Here is a 16,651-nt window from a genome sequence, read left to right as displayed (position 1 = left end):
GGCCATAACGCTGGCCACAGTCTTAAAAATGAACTGAGGACTCTGTCTCCAGCTATTGGGTCACTTTTTTTTTTTCTGCATGCATGAACTTTCTCCATGTGAGTTGAGGTTACATAAGACCAGAGACAAGCTTCATCATCTTTGTATGTGATCTCAAGAGACAGGAGGGCTCCTTATCTTTCATATAAGTTCCCAGTGACAGACTGTTGGCTCAACTTGAAGAAGGTACCCATCCCTCTGGCCAAGAAGATGGGGGTACCATGATTAGCCAAGCCTGGGGTATGTGTCCATCCTACAAGGATTGGCAGAAACCATAGGGAGTAGGGAAGGGCAGCTCACCAAAGAAAAGATGAGATGTTGCTGTTACCAAAAGGTAAAGAAGACTCAATGAGCAGATAAAAGTAATAATGGCCACTACAGGAATTATCAGTGGCCATTAAAATGCAAGATCATCTGTGTTTCTGGCAGAATGAACACGTGAAAATGAGACAGACAGGAGTCAAAGACAACATACATCTTGAGATGGTTGATCTTATTTGAAGAGATGAGACTCACATACCTGAAAGCCTTTTTTAAAAAGATACCTCTGATTGGTTCTTCAACCCAAACAAAACCTTGATCTGGACTTAAAGTAGCCATTTCAGGTGGAAGAAGAGGCATAACAGGTCCTGGGATGGTGAGGAAGGAGGGAAAGAACAAAGGCAAATCTAATGTTCTGTCATGGTGCTGATAGTACCATCTTTTTTTTTTTTTTTAAGATTTATTTATTTATACAAGTACTGGGTACAGTGAGAAGCACGGGAGGGTAAGAGAACTCAACAGAGCCAGAGCCGGGAACAGAACAGGCAGATCTACGAAATACACTGCTGAGGGTAGCAGCGGGCGCTGCAGGAGAGGTCTGCGTGCCATGTGGGACCCTCGCTCTGCTGGGCGGTGCTGCAGAGGCTGCCGGCAGCTTCACAGCCCAGCGCTCAACCACTGCGCCACCAGGGGAGGCTCTATTTTTTCCTCTTCTTAACCCTTCTCCCCATCCCCATCTCTATCACCTGCATTCAGCAAGCTTCATGTCCACTCTGAGAAGGGTATACATTTAGACAAGAATCTTCCTAAGAATGATTCATAGTCATTCCTCATCTCCAACAATGGAGGGAAACTATGGGGCCAGCTGGTGGCAAGTGAAGAACCACTTTCTCTCAGAGCCTCACTAGCAGGGTGATGTGCAAGCAGAAGGTGCTTTGAAATAGCATGGGGTAGGGATGGAGAAGGCTGGCTACTTCTGAGGCCATGAAAGGCACCCCCAACAGGAGAGTTGAGCACTTAGCTGAAATGGACAGGCACATACGGGAGCCTGAGCACCAGGCGAACGTACATTCCAGGTAACTCTCTTCCTGAACAGTTTTGTGTGTGAACTGAATTCTACTTGTGATACCCCTGGTCACCTTGCCAAATCTTTCAGTTTTGTCTATTGTTATTAGTTTACTCAGGTTTTCTGTTTCTTCTTGAGTCAATTTTGGTCATTTGTATTTTCCTAAAAAGCATTTAGTTCATCCAGATTTTTAAAAATGTGGGCTGTGGAGCATTTTAGTAATTACAAAATATATTATCTGTGTCAGTGGTCATAGCCCTTTACTCATTCATAGTTTACATATTTGTTTTCTTTCTTCCTTTCCTTTCTTTTCTCTCTTTGAATAGATTTGTCAGTGGGCTATATTTTGCTGGTCTTTTCAGAGAATCATCTTTTGGATTTACTCCTCAAGCCTACTTTTTGGATCTTAAGGGATGGTGATGTTAGAACAATGACTATTTATTTTTTAAAAAGAAGTCTAAATCCCTGTCTTATACATACTAAGGCATTTGGGTATGAAATAATATGATATCTAGGATTTGCTCATAACTATCCAGTGGCATGGGTGGAGGGAGTATGAAGCAAGGGGCAGTGTATAAGTGAAAAATAGTTGGCCATGGGTTGATGATTGTTGAAATGGGATGATGTGTTCATAGCTCATCATCATATTCCCTCTAGTATTGAATATGTGTGAAAACATCCTTAACAAAAAGGTGTTTTTTTAAAATCCTTGTCTTACTATGCATACCTCGAATTGCTGGGTTAAAAATCTATTGATAACAAGAAACCACACAGCTTAAATTTTTTGTATGTCACCAAGTCCTTCTCAGTTTATGGTATTATGGTTATTTGCTTAACACTTTTAATTGAAAAAAAATTGTAGACTTTAGAAAAGAGGAAATCACCAAGTACTAGAAGTTGAATATAATCTTGGCATAGGGATGGGCTTCCTGAGCATGACAACCAAATCACCTAATCATAAATATTTTACTGAAGCAAACCTTAGCATATCAATAGAGACCATAAGCTAAAGTAAAAGCCACTCCACACACACGGGAAAAATATTTGCAATTATAATCTTATAGATGACAAAAGATCAATATTATAAAAAGCCCTTGCTAATCAATAAGAAAATATGGATGTTCAGTATAAAATGTATACATAGACAAGTTAACAAAGAGTTATACATGATTGGCAAATGTGTGCGAAAATATGCCCAGCCATAGTAAGTCAAAGAAATGCAAGTGAAACAACCAGGCCACTTTAACTTTCAAAGAAGCAAGAGTACAGGGAGGCCAAAGGTGAAACTGAGGAGTTTGGTTGTATTTGATAGAAGATAAGGAGTGATTGAAGAAGCATGAGCAGGAGTGATATGTAGAGGGAGGAAGCTGGTGCCTTCTAGAAGATGGAAGGAGCTGTGGGATGATAGACTGGGCTGGCAGTCCAGGTGTGAGGACACAGTGGCTCAGAGCAGCACAAAGCATGAGAGGAGAAGAGATGGGTTGAAAATATTCTGAAGGAAAAGTCATCAGGGGTTGATGGCTAGCAGAGAGAGCAAAATCAAGATGGCCACCAGTGTGGTGTGACGAGAAGACAGTGGCACCATTGAAGGCAACAGGGGAATGGGTGAGAGGAAGTCCAAGGTTTGTTTTTGGACGCTGTTTTTGTGTTAGCCTAGAGTGTTATTGCAAGTGACTTGCAACTGACTCAAATGATTGAACTACAAAAAGAACTTACTGACTCACCCATTGACAAGTCCTGGGTTAAAGTTTCAGGTACATCTGGATCTGGATGCTCAAGGGATGTCATCAAGAGTTTTTTTTCTTTTTCTTGCCCAAAGAAAGAACGCAAGCAGCTCTAGGCTCACATTCTACTAGCTGAGGACAGGTCTTGGAGTGGCTGGGTTAGCCTGAACTAGGACACATGTCCAGTACTGAGTGATCACTGTGACTGATCAATAGACAAGGGTCATGTGTGCTGACTTGGAGCTGGGAACTCACCCCTTCCTGACAATCAGTATTCAAAGTTGGGGAGAATGGCTCACTCTGGGAATACTGGGCGTCTATTCACAAAAGAGGACTGAAACTGAGCAGTAAAAACAATAAATGTCCAGTACATTCCATCTTGGCTGTTTAGAATCTACATCGATCACCCTTCTCATATAATTAATTTTTTTCTGTTTATCACAATGCAACTATATCCCCCTCATGGAACTTAAAACCCATTTGTCACATCTTTGGAAGGAGATGTTCCAAGTTCTCTCCCACTTACTTTATTCAGTTATAATTCAGATCTTGGTGAGAGGCTATCTGTTTGGCAAGGTACTGAGCAATCCCCTCATAATCTTTTAACTAATGGACAGATTACAACGGTGGAGGAAAAATCAGATATCTGAAAGAACAAAACCCTCCCATTGAAGAGGGGAGATAAGGAAAAGCACAGGTCCAAAGCACGGTCCACATTCTCAACCTATGGAGGACAAGCTTCCTCAGCCCACCAATCAGCTGCTCTGGTCTGCTGTGTTGAAGAGCTTCCCATGTCCTTTGTGGCCATGCAGAAGGGCCATTGAGGGGTCACCTCCCATTGGTGCAGATTTGGGGGCTGGGGAACTTCAGGAGCTCAGTAATCCCTTGCTTTTGTTTTCCTGGTTTCTTCAAATTCCCTTAATCTTTAAGAGACTTTCAGTAAATTCAAATTGAGTCATCCCCAGAACTATTAACCAAGGTAGAGATCTCACTGAAAGTTATAATTTCTGAATTGACTCCCTGGTATTGGTGTTGGGGCAGGAGGTGGGGTTATCTCTTAACAGACCTTGATGCTCTCCCCATCCAGGGAACCTCTGGTTCTGTAGCTTCTAGCTTCGCTTCTGCTAAAGGGCAATGCCAACCTGTAATCTCGGGTGGGAGGCAGAGCTCGTTTGCCTCTTCCTACTCTAGCTGCATCCCAGTGGAAGGCTGCTTGTAATGGAAGCAACAGTGGCCTCCCTTGAGCTGGGAAGGCACAGCAGGAGGGAAATACAAAAGAGCCTGAGGAGTCAAGAGCCTATCAGGCCCTGTTTGTCTCCTTCTGTTTCCAACCTCCCTGTCTTGCTTGAGCTGACTTTAGCTAGAAGCAGAGAACTGGCTTTTAATTATCTGACTCTCAGCCATATTGGATTACTGGCCTCAGGCAGAAAGGGCCAATTTGGGCAAAGCAGCTTTTCCTTTCTTCTCTTTCAATGGACCCATTTCAGTGTCTCTTTCTTGCTGTACTTACTGAGGCCATGGGAAAGTGTGCACTCCAACATCTTGATATTTTCAGTAAGTCCCTTAAAGTTTCAGCCTTGGTAGGAACATCATCTGAGCTCCAGAGGCAGTAGGACAATTTAATTAACTTCTTCGCTGCTGTGTAGTCTGGTTACCAACCTCTGAGTGGGGGAAACTATCTTACTATCCCATTTAGTTCAGCTGATTCTTAGGATCTATTACTTGGGGGAATAATTTTTTATTTTAATTTCTGGGTTAGGATTTTTTTCTTGGTGCAAATAACACTCAACTCCAACTGACTTAAGCCAAAAGAGAATCAGGATCTCAAATAGTGTCTATGAGGAATCACTCTTTTTCCATATCAGTTCCATTTCTGTGTTGGAACCCAGGTTGTTCCTCCCAAAAGGAAATAAAGATCACCTCCCAGTTCTGCCCCTCCCCCGCCCCCATTAGCTTAGAACTTTTATTGTAAAGAGGTTGTACTCCTCCAGTTGTTCCAGAGACATCCTGGAGAAAGGACTCATTGACTCAATGAGAAAAGACTCACAATTGTAAACAAAGGCAAGTCAATACAATTTGATTAAAAAAGAAAAGGTGCATGGGTTTCACTTGGGTGATCTGTGCCTACCCCAGGGCTCTGTCCAGGACTATGTAACATTCTTACTCCTGGACACAGGGTAGACCATTAATCCCCACTCAGACCTTTAGAGCTAAGAAAATAGGGAAGGAAAGATGGTTCCCCAAGATCAATACAAGATGCTATTACCAGAAGGAGGACTGGGTTCTGGGCTGAAAAAGGGGCCAACATCTATCCATATGTCTTTCCTTTTCTCATTGAAGTGGAAATGCATGAAAGCAAATGGAACTCTAGGGCAGGTCAGGATGGAGAGGTAGAGCTGAGAGTCAATGTTTTGGAAGTGGGCATGAACTAGTCTGCCTGGGAGAGCTAGAGGCAAAAGGGTGTGTGAAGGCAGCCTTTCTATCAGGAGACGGGAAGATCAGGAAGGCAACAAGAAGAGGAGGTCAGAGAACCTAACTGAGACAGCTTCAAGGCAGCCTATAAAAATGGATGGATCGGGAGTAGCAGCCAAAGGACCAAGTGGGTGAAGACCCTTGATGACAACTGGTTTGTCTGATTAGCAAGTGGTCTGTGGCCCAGAGGAACACAGTGACAGCAGAGGGTGGTTGAAGCTCAGCCATAGGTAGATAGGATGGAGACAGCATGCGGAATGGGATAGAGATCCCATAAGGCAGTAACTGGAGGGGTAACTGGAAGCTAGGGATATGGTGGAATGCCGAGAAAGATGGTTTATGTCAGAAGGGGTCTGGGAAGGACACATGTGATCCTTGGAACAGAGGACAGAGCAGGGGCACTTATTAGAGACCAACCCAGCAAAGAAAAATGAAGAAAGGAACTAGATCCCTGGAGTGTCAGGGTTGGAAGGGTGTTGTGCAGAAGTAGGGACAGGAGCAGTGACACATACACAGATGTGTCACTTGATCACTACAATATGGTGCCAATAGTCTAGTCTGTCTGATTGGTGTGGTTTGTACAACATGGAAATAAGTGTTTTTTAAAGTTTTTTTTGAGATGTCACACACATACATACAGTCAAATACATCCAATGTACCCACCTTAAGTGTACAGCTTGACTGGTTCCATAGGCATACACCTGTGTAACCACTACTCATCTCAAGATAGACAACATTTTTAGCATTACTTATGGTTCCCTCCTGCTCCTTCCCAGTTCATAGAGTCCCCAGAGGTAAACTCTGTTCTGACTCTGTCATCATCAACTCTGGTTTGGCTTCTTTCCTGCAACATGACATCGAATAGATTCATCCATGTTATTGTGTGGCCCATGGTTCCTTTTCTTACTGCAGGATAATATTCTATTACTTAATCCACGGTTTATCCATTCTACAGGTGATAGGTTGAGGCTGGAACTATTGTAAATAAAACTAATGCTCCCCCCCCAATACAAAAAAGGAAATCTCATTCTATCTCACTCATGTACACATATGAACCCTTGCACAGGTGCCAGAGCAGGCCAGCCCCTCTGGGGTCAGACCGCGCATACCCCCCTTGACCTTCCATTCTGGGCCTGTGTTTCTTGGGGAGCCAATTTCCTCACAACGGGGGGCACCTGGGCTGGGGAGGGAAGCAGTGATACCATCCTCCTAAGACTTACTCCCTCTTTTCTAGCCTCCTCCTTCCCCTGACCCTTGACCCTCAGAGCCTTCCTAACTCCGCAGGGGGGCTCGTCCCGGCTGACCTGCGGGGCGGCCGAAGTGGAGCCCGGGCGCCCCGGCGGCGGTGGGGCCATGGCCTCGCTGGACCTGCCGTACCGTTGCCCCCGCTGTGGGGAGCACAAGCGCTTCCGGAGCCTGTCGTCGTTGCGCGCACACCTGGAATACAGCCACACATACGAGACGCTCTATATCCTCTCCAAGACCAACAGCATCTGCGACGGTGCCGCAGCCGCAGCTGCAGCCGCTGCTGCCTCCGGCTTCCCGCTGGCGCCCGAGCCCGCCGCCCTGCTGGCCGTGCCCGGCGCCCGGCGCGAGGTCTTCGAGAGCACCTCCTTCCAGGGCAAGGAGCAGGCCGCGGGGCCGTCGTCCGCAGCGCCACACCTGCTGCACCACCATCACCACCACGCACCCCTCGCCCACTTCCCCAGCGACCTGGTGCCCGCCAGCCTACCCTGCGAGGAGCTGGCAGAGCCGGGCCTCGTACCCGCCGCCGCCGCGCGCTATGCGCTGCGTGAGATCGAGATCCCGTTGGGAGAGCTGTTCGCCCGCAAGTCCGTGGCCTCCTCGGCCTGCTCCACGCCCCCGCCGGGTCCGGGCCCCGGCTCTTGCCCCGGGCCCGCTTCTGCCTCGCCCGCGTCTCCTTCACCAGCCGATGTGGCTTACGAAGAGGGCCTGGCGCGCCTCAAGATCCGCGCGCTGGAGAAGCTGGAGGTGGATCGGCGGCTGGAGCGGCTGAGCGAGGAGGTGGAGCAGAAGATCGCCGGCCAGGTGGGCCGGCTGCAGGCGGAGCTGGAGCGCAAGGCCGCTGAGCTGGAGACAGCTAGGCAGGAGAGCGCGCGGCTGGGCCGCGAGAAGGAGGAGCTGGAGGAGCGAGCATCTGAGCTGTCCCGCCAGGTGGACGTGAGTGTGGAGCTACTGGCCTCACTCAAGCAAGACCTGGTGCACAAGGAGCAGGAGCTGAGCCGCAAGCAGCAGTGAGTGGCCCTGGGGGTGGGTGTGCCTGCAATGTTCCCGAGTGGATGATCGTGTGTGTCATTGTGCCATTACCACCACCATGGTAAGTGTACCTGAGTGTGACAGTGAGTGTCTGTGTGTGTGGCCATGGCTTTGTAATACGGGGTTTCATATGCGAGCATGTCATGGTCTGATGGGGCAATGTGTGGGGCCAAGAGTGTCATGAGGAAGTATGTAGCCGACCGTCAGTCCCATGACAGAAGGAATGATCTGTGAACTCTTTTCCTTCTCTGTCCTCCTAACCAAGTCTAGTTCCTGCATTAAAGCACCGAATCTTTTTTCTTTTGGCTACTCAAAGATATGATTCAATTCTCCCCTTTCCCTTTGCAATCATCAGATTTTATCTATCTACTGTATCATCGTCCCCATAAAAGTATACAAACACTTCTTTTCTGCCATCTGCCGTCACCCTCTCTCCCCCTTAAACCACTGCCCCTTTTCTCTCATCCCTACAGAAAAACTCCTTGAAAGTATTGTTTATACTTCTTGTCTCCAGTTTCTTTTCCCACTTTCTCTCTTGAACCCACTCTGATCAGGTGTCACCAGCACTGCCCTCCATGTCCTCCATGACCTTCCTGTTGCCAAGGCCAAGTAAACCATCTTACATGGACAAGCTGGTCCTTGAAGCATGCACTTCACTTGGCTTCCAGGACACTCCCCCTGGATTTCCTTCTATCTTTTTTTGTCTGTCCTTAGTTTTCTTGCCTAGTTTCTATTTCTCTGATTTTCAAATATAGAATTGTGAAATATATACATGTTATCTATCTGTCCTTATTGTAATACAAGCTTCATGGGGGCAAGAATTTTTCTGTGCTTGGTCCACTGCTATATCCCAAATACCTAGAGCAAGTGTCGCACTTAGAAGGTGCTCAATAGAGATTGAATGGTTGCATGAACAATTGTGTGCATTTGGGAGTAAATGTGTGAGTCCTAAGTGTGCTGTGTAAATATGAAACTCCTGAGGTTGGTGCAACAGTAGGTATGCTTCTGTATCTGAGAATGTTTCTGAAAGTTTGTGCATGTGAATGTTTGAATATGTTGGAGGACCGTGCCTGTCTCAGACTTGAGCATGTGCCTGAGAAGAACATGATATCAGTCCATGTCTTGAGCACATGTGGCTGTGTATTGGGCTATGTGTACATGGCTGAGTGGTTATGTATGCCCATGTTTCTGGAGGGAGGTGGTAGCTGTGTGTGTATATACCTCCGTGTGGCTGTGTGACACTTCTGAGTATTTATCTAGGGCACAGGATGTCTAGTTGTGTGTTTGGACTGCGTGGTGAGGTGTGTTTAGTTTAGTGTGTATGCTTGCTTTTCTGTGGGTCCCATGTTTGGGGCAGTGTGCCTGGGCCTATGCTGCATGTTCCCATGAACAGATGCCATAGACATCTGTGCCCACCTATTGCCCCACTGGTGTGGGTCTTCTCCAGAGGGTGAGTGGGCAGATGGGCCGGGGCACTGGGGTAAGAGACTGCTCCGGGCCCAGGGAGGTGGTGCAGATTGACCAGTTCCTGAAGGAGACTGCGGCACGGGAGGCCAGCGCCAAGTTGCGGCTGCAGCAGTTCATCGAGGAGCTCCTGGAGCGGGCCGACCGGGCTGAACGGCAGCTTCAGGTCATCAGCAGCAGCTGTGGCAGCACACCGAGCGCCAGCCTGGGCCGTGGAGGGGGGGGCGGTGGTGCTGGACCTGGGGCCCGGGGCCCAGGCAGAATGGTGAGTGCCCACCTGCCTTCCCTTCTCTACCTGTCCACTTGTCCGCCCATGGCCCCCTTTCACACATAACCTGACGTCAACCCCCACCGTAATGTTCCATGCTGCCCTTCTTTGACTCGTCTCCATAAGCAGATCCAGGCATGAAAAAGGGGTTCAGAAACAGGGAGCTCCTCTGATTGGTCAGAATGTCAGCCCCTGAGGCTGTCATGAGATGTGTTCCAGTGGTCACAGTCTTCAGGGCAATCCCTGCCATCCCTGCAAATGATAGCCATGAGCCAGGGTCTGAGGTGTTGGGTGGATATGGGGAGGAGGCTGGTGAGCCTACCTCTCTGGGCTGTCTGTCTGTCTATTTGTCCATCTTTCCCAACTTTTTTCCTTCTTCTCTCTTTTCCCTCCTCTCTTCTCCATTTTATGCCGTTTCTTCTTCTCATCCTCTTGATTCCTCTGCCCCCCCTTCCCTTCCCTCCTGCTCTGGGGGCCCACAGCGAGAACACCACGCAGGCTCGGCCATGCCTAGCACATACGCGGTGTCACGGCATGGCTCCTCTCCCAGCACAGGGTAAGCCTTGGGCCTGGCCCACCCCCCGAAGCCCACCCTTACCCTGGAAAGATCCACTGTATTGGATGGCTGGCCCATCTGGGGGCATGGTTCCTCCTTTCCCCACCCCCATCCTTTCTGGGTCTCCTCTATCTGCCTTTCCACACTCAGAGGGGGCACTTAGAAAGTAGGGTGGTTGGGTGCCCTTGTCTGGTGGGAGGGTGGCTTGGGAAGTTCTGGTCAGCCTGGTGCCCCGCCCCTCACCAACTGGTCCACCCTACCCCAGGGCTTCCAGCCGCGTCCCAGCTGCATCCCAGAGTTCAGGCTGCTATGACAGTGACAGTCTGGAGCTGCCCCGGCCAGAAGAGGGCCCCCCAGAGGACAGTGGCCCTGGGGGCTTGGGCACACGGGCCCAGGTGGCCAACGGTGGCTCGGAGCGAGCCCAGCCCCCTCGAAGCTCAGGCCTGCGGCGCCAGGCCATTCAAAACTGGCAGCGCAGACCCCGCCGGCACAGCACGGAGGGAGAGGAGGGCGATGTCTCAGATGTGGGCTCCAGAACCACGGAGTCAGAGGCTGAGGGTCCCTCAGATGCTCCCCGCCCTGGGCCTGCTATGTCTGGGCCATTGAGTAGCTGCCGGCTCTCAGGTGAGTCCTGGGAGGGTGAGCACAAAGGTCAGTCTTTCCCATGGTCCTGGGCCCTCTCTGGGGGACACAGGGCTGAGGTAACAAATCTCCTGGACTCCTGCACTGCCTTTCCCTTTGCCCCAGACTTCCCACCAGGAGAGTGACAAAGTCCCTCCCACACAGTGCCCTTCGAGCCTGGGGCGAGGAGTCATGTGACAGGTAGTGCTGCAGCACAGGTGCTGAGGTTGGGTACTGCACAAGGATGTCACAACCCAGGGGTCCACTCATATAGGTGGGCTCATTGATAGGTGATGACTCTGGCAGCCTCTCACCTGCCTTCTGTTCACAGAGGCCTGCTTTCTATTCAACCATACCCTAGTCCTCCAAACACTTTCCTTCTCCAAACTTGACTCAGCTGCCTCATCCAGGGGGTGAGTTGGACTATGTGATGACCTATGACCTTAAAGAGAAAGTTTACTTAAGGAAAGGCCACCTTTTTCTAGTTTGCGAAATTAGGGATGGGGTGATGCAGAAGAGGGGAAGCAGAGGAAACTTGTCCATCCTCCCAAGTCCTTGGGCCCCCAGCATGGTCTCTCACGCCCATTCCTCCTGAAGTTCCTACCCTACCCCAGCTCCCCACCCGCATCTTCACACTGGCCTTTGACCTTCCACACTCACCTTTGACCCTCTGGTATTGTGCAGCCCGCCCTGAGGGAGGCAGTGGGCGGGGTCGGCGAGCAGAGAGGGGCAGCCCCTCACGCTCCAACGAGGTCATCAGCCCAGAGATCCTCAAGATGCGGGCCGCCCTGTTCTGCATCTTCACCTACCTGGACACACGCACACTACTGCATGCTGCCGAGGTCTGCCGGGACTGGCGCTTCGTGGCCCGCCATCCCGCCGTCTGGACACGGGTGCTGCTCGAGAATGCCCGCGTCTGTTCCAAGGTGCCTGTCCTTGCCCGCCACTCTTGCCCTTCCACTCAGCCCTGCTGTGAACCCACCTTTCCCCCTGGCAGAGTCTGGTCCCTCAAGACCTGGTCGTTGCAACCCTTACAACACCCTAACTCCAGCCTGGCTCCCTGAAATGCTCTCCTGGGGCTGGTCCACCTCCAGTCAGCCTATGCTCAGATCCTTTCATCCCTGGAAACCTCTCTCTCCCTGCAGTTCCTGGCCATGCTGGCTCAGTGGTGCACCCAGGCCCACTCACTGACACTGCAGAACCTGAAGCCCCGGCAGAGGGGCAAGAAGGAGAGCAAGGAGGAATATGCCCGGAGCACCAGGTGAGGCTCATGGTGAGGGGTTGGGAGGTTGGGTGCTCCTGAACCACAGACCCCAAATTATACGGAGAGGCTTCTCGGAGGAGGTGGTGTTTCCAAGCAGCAACTGGACCCTTTGGCCATCCCCAGGGGCTGCCTGGAAGCAGGGCTGGAGTCCCTGCTGAAGGCAGCAGGGGGGAATCTGCTGATCCTGCGCATCTCCCATTGTCCCAACATCCTCACTGACCGTTCGCTCTGGCTGGCCAGCTGCTACTGCCGTGCCCTGCAGGCTGTCACCTACAGGTGGGTTCACCCCTCCAGAGACAAAGCCCGTACCCCCTTGGTCTCAGGCCAGGGACCCCGGGCCTCTGCATACCCTTCCCTCAGGGCTTTCAAGCCTCGGGACTCAAGAGCTCTGAGAGAAGAGAGCAGAGGCCACCAGGGTGGGTGGCCCCAGCTTTGTCTTTTTAACAGAAGTGCCACGGACCCCGTGGGCCACGAAGTCATTTGGGCCCTGGGTGCTGGCTGCAGAGAGATCGTCTCCCTCCAAGTGGCACCACTGCACCCTTGGTGAGCCCTGGAAGGGGTCGGGAGTGGATCGGGGTGGATGGAGTCTGGGACTGGGAACAGATCTGGGCGCACCCCCTAATTTGGTTGGAGACATAGATTCACTTTCATCGATCTGTGTGTTTGGGCATTAGGAGCAGGACTTGATAATCAGAGCTGGGGCATGCCCTGGCTTGCTAGCAGTGTGACTTTAGGCAACTCAGTCAGAGCTTAATTTTCCGACCTGCAAAATGAAGGTAATATTAGGAATCTGTCCACCTTTAGGACTATTGCTGGCACGAATGAGATATATACAAAAAGCCTGTAAGGTCCCAGTCAATGTTCAGTTAACACTAGCTAGGAATGCTAATGTTCAGGTTTAACTTGGCATATGAAAGGGTAGTTCAGGGAGGTCAGTGTATACAAGAGCTGGTGGAAAATTCAGACTCTGAAATTGTTCATCGCTGTAGTTACAGTTGGTCAAAGATGCCAGTCTTTCTTGCCCTCTATATGGCAGCTCCTCCCAGGTCACCCAGTGTCCCTTTACTAACAATCCCCAGTAGATGCAGTCACTGCTCCCCTGCCTCCTTTCCTATTACACCTTCCCCGATCCCTGCTGTAGTCCACTCTACAGTCATATCTGTATTTCATTCTATGCCGAACTCACAATTCATACTGCCAACGCTGGGAATGTCTGTTTCTGTATCCCTGGTACCAAGTGCATGACACCAGGGAGATGCCTGTCACCTGGGCGAGGGTTGAGGGATCAGTGTTGAGGGAAACAGCAGGTTTGGCTGAGCAACTGTTTGGTGTGAAAAGGAAGATGGGGCAAGATCAAGAAGGTCTTTTCTAAGGCGTTTAGATTTTTGCATTTTATCTAGAAAATACTGAGGAAACATTGGGGGGGGGGTTTAGATCTTAAAAAGGGATTAAATCCAACCGGTAATGCTCTGTGCCCCATGGCCAGACTCCACTTCTTGAGTACCATGTATCAATACTGTCTATACTGTCCCCTTTATCTCCAACTAGCTCAGTTGTTTTTGGTTCTAATAGGCACTTGCGTACCATTTGTTGAATGACTGAGTGAGAGAAAGTATGAATGAATGACTCAATGTCAGCAGTATAGAGAATGAATTGGCAGGGAGACTAGTTATAAAGTAGATGAATATAGATGGTGGTCTGAACTGTGGGTTGAAGAATTACTCAGGAATCAGAATCTGCTGGTTTTGGTAGGAGATGAGGAAGGAATCATCAGGGGTGATGCCGGGTTTCTGACTTAAGCAGCTGGGTGGTTGGTGGGAGCACACTTGGGGTCAGCAGCCAGAAGCTTCCCTGACAGCCTCCTTCTACCCTGTTCTCCAGCCAGCAGCCCACGCGCTTCAGTAACCGCTGCCTGCAGATGATTGGTCGCTGTTGGCCCCATCTCCGGGCCCTGGGGGTTGGGGGCGCTGGCTGTGGGGTGCAGGGCCTGGCATCCCTTGGTGAGTCTTTGCTTGGGATTGGAGTAGGGGTTGGTAAGGAGTAGGCATGGCTGCAACACTGCACTATGATAACCAGTGGGACTTGGGGGCGCAGCCTGGGAGGGGGCAGGAGCACCAAATGCTAGGCAGCAGGTGACTGGAGAGTTTGTCAGCAGAATTATCCCCTTTTTCCCTCTTTCTAGCAAGAAACTGCATGCGGCTGCAGGTCCTGGAGCTAGACCATGTGTCAGAGATCACCCAGGAGGTGGCAGCTGAGGTCTGCCGCGAAGGCCTGAAGGGACTGGAAATGCTGGTGCTCACAGCCACCCCCGTTACCCCTAAAGCCCTGCTGCATTTCAACAGTGAGCAATGGGGGAATACAGGGCAGGGTACAACTGTCCCCTTTTACTATATCTTGTCAGCAAGTAGCTTAACTAAACTCCCTGCTGCACCAGGGAGCGAGCACCAGACTAACCAGGGTTCTAGTCCTGGCATTGCCATCAGTGCCTTTGGAGGCCTGTGTGCCATTCCAAGCCTGCCAACATCTGATCCAAATAATTTGGTTTCACAGACATGTATTGCCCTGTGCTTCTGCCACATTGGAGACATGAGTTGGGGATACTATATGCCATGCTGCACACACATACCTGTGAGCCTCTGGCCAAAGGCAGAGGCAGAGCTGCTAAGAGCATAGATTCTAGAGCTGGAATGACCTAGGGCTCAGTTCTGGCTTTACTGATTATTATCTATGTAACACTGGACAAGTCACTATACTTCTGAATTCTGTATCTGTCTTGTAATTTGACTTTCTTACAAGGTCAACTTGTGGGAGGATTAAGTGAGACAATGTGTGAGTCCCCGAGGAAAATTCTCCATGTGCAGACTCCTTTCTCCCTGGTGTAGGCTCCAAATCATACCTCCTCTGGCTCTTATTACCCTGCAGCTACCCCCTGCACTTCCAGTCATTTCTCCACCTCCACTGAGGACACAGATGCCCAGGTTGGGCTGCTTGCACCCAAATGAAACAGTCAACAAGGATCATTCGGCCCCTGGGAGGACCCCATACTCTGAGTACCGAAGATTCCTTGACCTTATTATCTCCAGGATCCTTTTCCCTTCCCTTTGGCCCCATGACCCTGCTTTGAACCTGACCCCTAGAACCAACTGTTCAGTCTCTGAAATCATGATCTCTAGGATCTCTCAGCCTTCTCACCTTGCTTCTCCTCCGCTGACTTCACGGCAGCAGCAAGTCCCTCTGTACTCAACACGTTTGCTTTCTCTCTCCCTCCTCCTCTGCTTCAGCCAAGACTCATCAGCCTCTCCTCAGCAACCTTGTCCTTGTAATTCATTTCCAAATGCCCAGGCCATAGCACAACTGTCCACTCTGCCAGAGAAACCCCTAGAGTCCCCTAGAGTCATTTTCTACTCATACTGAGTGGCACGGATCTGCTCTCCTCTTTATATTTGCAGTGACTGGCTCATGACTGTCTCTCTATAGGGGTATATACCATTAAATTAGTGACAGGAGAGGAGGCAGCCCCATTTGCCCAGGCCAAACACTGACCCCCACCTTACCCACCTTTTTCCAGGCATTTGCCGGAATCTCAAGTCCATCGTGGTCCAGATTGGGATTGCCGATTATTTTAAAGAGCCCAGCAGTCCTGAGGCCCAGAAGTTGTTTGAGGACATGGTGACAAAACTCCAGGTAAGGAGACCACCCTAGGCTGGGGCTGGAGATCTGGGTATGTGATGGGAGGGCCCCACCTGTCTGGCTCTGAAGGGGAACTAACCCAGGGTTTGGTCTCTGCAGGCCCTACGAAGGAGGCCCGGTTTCTCTAAGATCCTGCACATCAAGGTGGAAGGCGGCTGCTAACCCGGGTTGGGGGCGGCAGGGCTCCTGCCAGCCCCACACTAGGGCACTCTCTTTGTACCTCCAGAGGAACTCTGATTTGAACTAGACCTTCAGAGGTCTAGTGTTATCCCTGGCCTCTAGAGGGGTGCGGGGGTGGGTGGGGTGGATGGTTTCCTGGTCTCCTCTTGGGACAGTGGAGCAACAGGCCTGAACTGCCTCTCCCAGAGCAGAGGCTCAGACAAAGGTTGCCCTCCGACCCCCACCATACCCCAGCTGAAGCAGCCTTCTGGGCACAGCCAGTGAGGAGCTAAGTCACCACCAGCACCTGGTGTCACCACCCTGAGGATCTGCAATAACCATCCAGCGGTTCCTTGGCTGCTCAGGCAAGCCCCCCTTCCTGAGGCCCAGCTTCCTGGTCAGGGGCCTCTGCTGGACCCCTGCCAAAGGGTCTCCACAAGGCAGCTCAGACTTGGCAAAGAGGAGCCTTTTCTTCCCAGTGCCCTCTCCTAGCCTTCTGTGGGGCACGCCTTTCAGATGGTCCTCCTGGGCTCTGGGTCCGTATTCTCCAGGGATAACACAGACAGGCCTAGGTGCCCGGACATGTGGTCAGAAGAAAGAAGGGGCTGGGGTGGTGAGATAATGGGAGTGGGCGTGGAAGGGCAAAAGATTCATCTAGAACTTGTTCCCAGGGTATTGAGACCACCTCTCTCAAGGGGAGGGAATTCCCAGGTAGAAAAGACTTAGTTTTTACTTCTGTAGAAAAGACAAGATTCCTCCTCCACATACCCCCACAATACCCCAGAGCTAA

General features: G+C 50.6%; 1 protein-coding gene across 1 annotated transcript; it reads left to right on the top strand.

Moving 5' to 3' along the window:
* The first annotated feature begins 6,915 nt into the window (after window positions 1–6,915).
* FBXO41 (F-box protein 41) lies at window positions 6,916–15,971 on the top strand. The gene is made up of 12 exons (XM_037527625.1): window positions 6,916–7,817; window positions 9,343–9,568; window positions 10,054–10,127; window positions 10,393–10,751; window positions 11,433–11,674; window positions 11,894–12,009; window positions 12,136–12,288; window positions 12,460–12,555; window positions 13,894–14,012; window positions 14,195–14,353; window positions 15,581–15,696; window positions 15,802–15,971. The coding sequence occupies exons 1-12, from the start codon at window positions 6,916–6,918 to the stop codon at window positions 15,862–15,864; spliced, it is 2,625 nt and encodes an 874-aa protein (XP_037383522.1). The 3' UTR covers window positions 15,865–15,971.
* Window positions 15,972–16,651: the final 680 nt, after the last annotated feature.

This window comes from Talpa occidentalis, unplaced genomic scaffold, assembly GCF_014898055.3.
Source record: "Talpa occidentalis isolate TD23 unplaced genomic scaffold, MPIMG_talOcc4v2.1 talOcc4.5, whole genome shotgun sequence".
NCBI lineage: Eukaryota > Metazoa > Chordata > Mammalia > Eulipotyphla > Talpidae > Talpa > Talpa occidentalis.
The sequence above is the reverse complement of the archived record's forward strand: the minus strand, read 5'-3'. Positions and strand labels throughout refer to the sequence as shown.

Coding starts and splice junctions, on each gene's coding strand:
- FBXO41 (XM_037527625.1), top strand. CDS start 6,916: ATGGCCTCGCTGGACCTGCCGTACCGTTGCCCCCGCTGTGGGGAGCAC. Junction 11,675..11,893: donor ATGCCCGCGTCTGTTCCAAG/GTGCCTGTCCTT, acceptor CTCTCCCTGCAG/TTCCTGGCCATGCTGGCTCA. Junction 15,697..15,801: donor ACATGGTGACAAAACTCCAG/GTAAGGAGACCA, acceptor TGGTCTCTGCAG/GCCCTACGAAGGAGGCCCGG.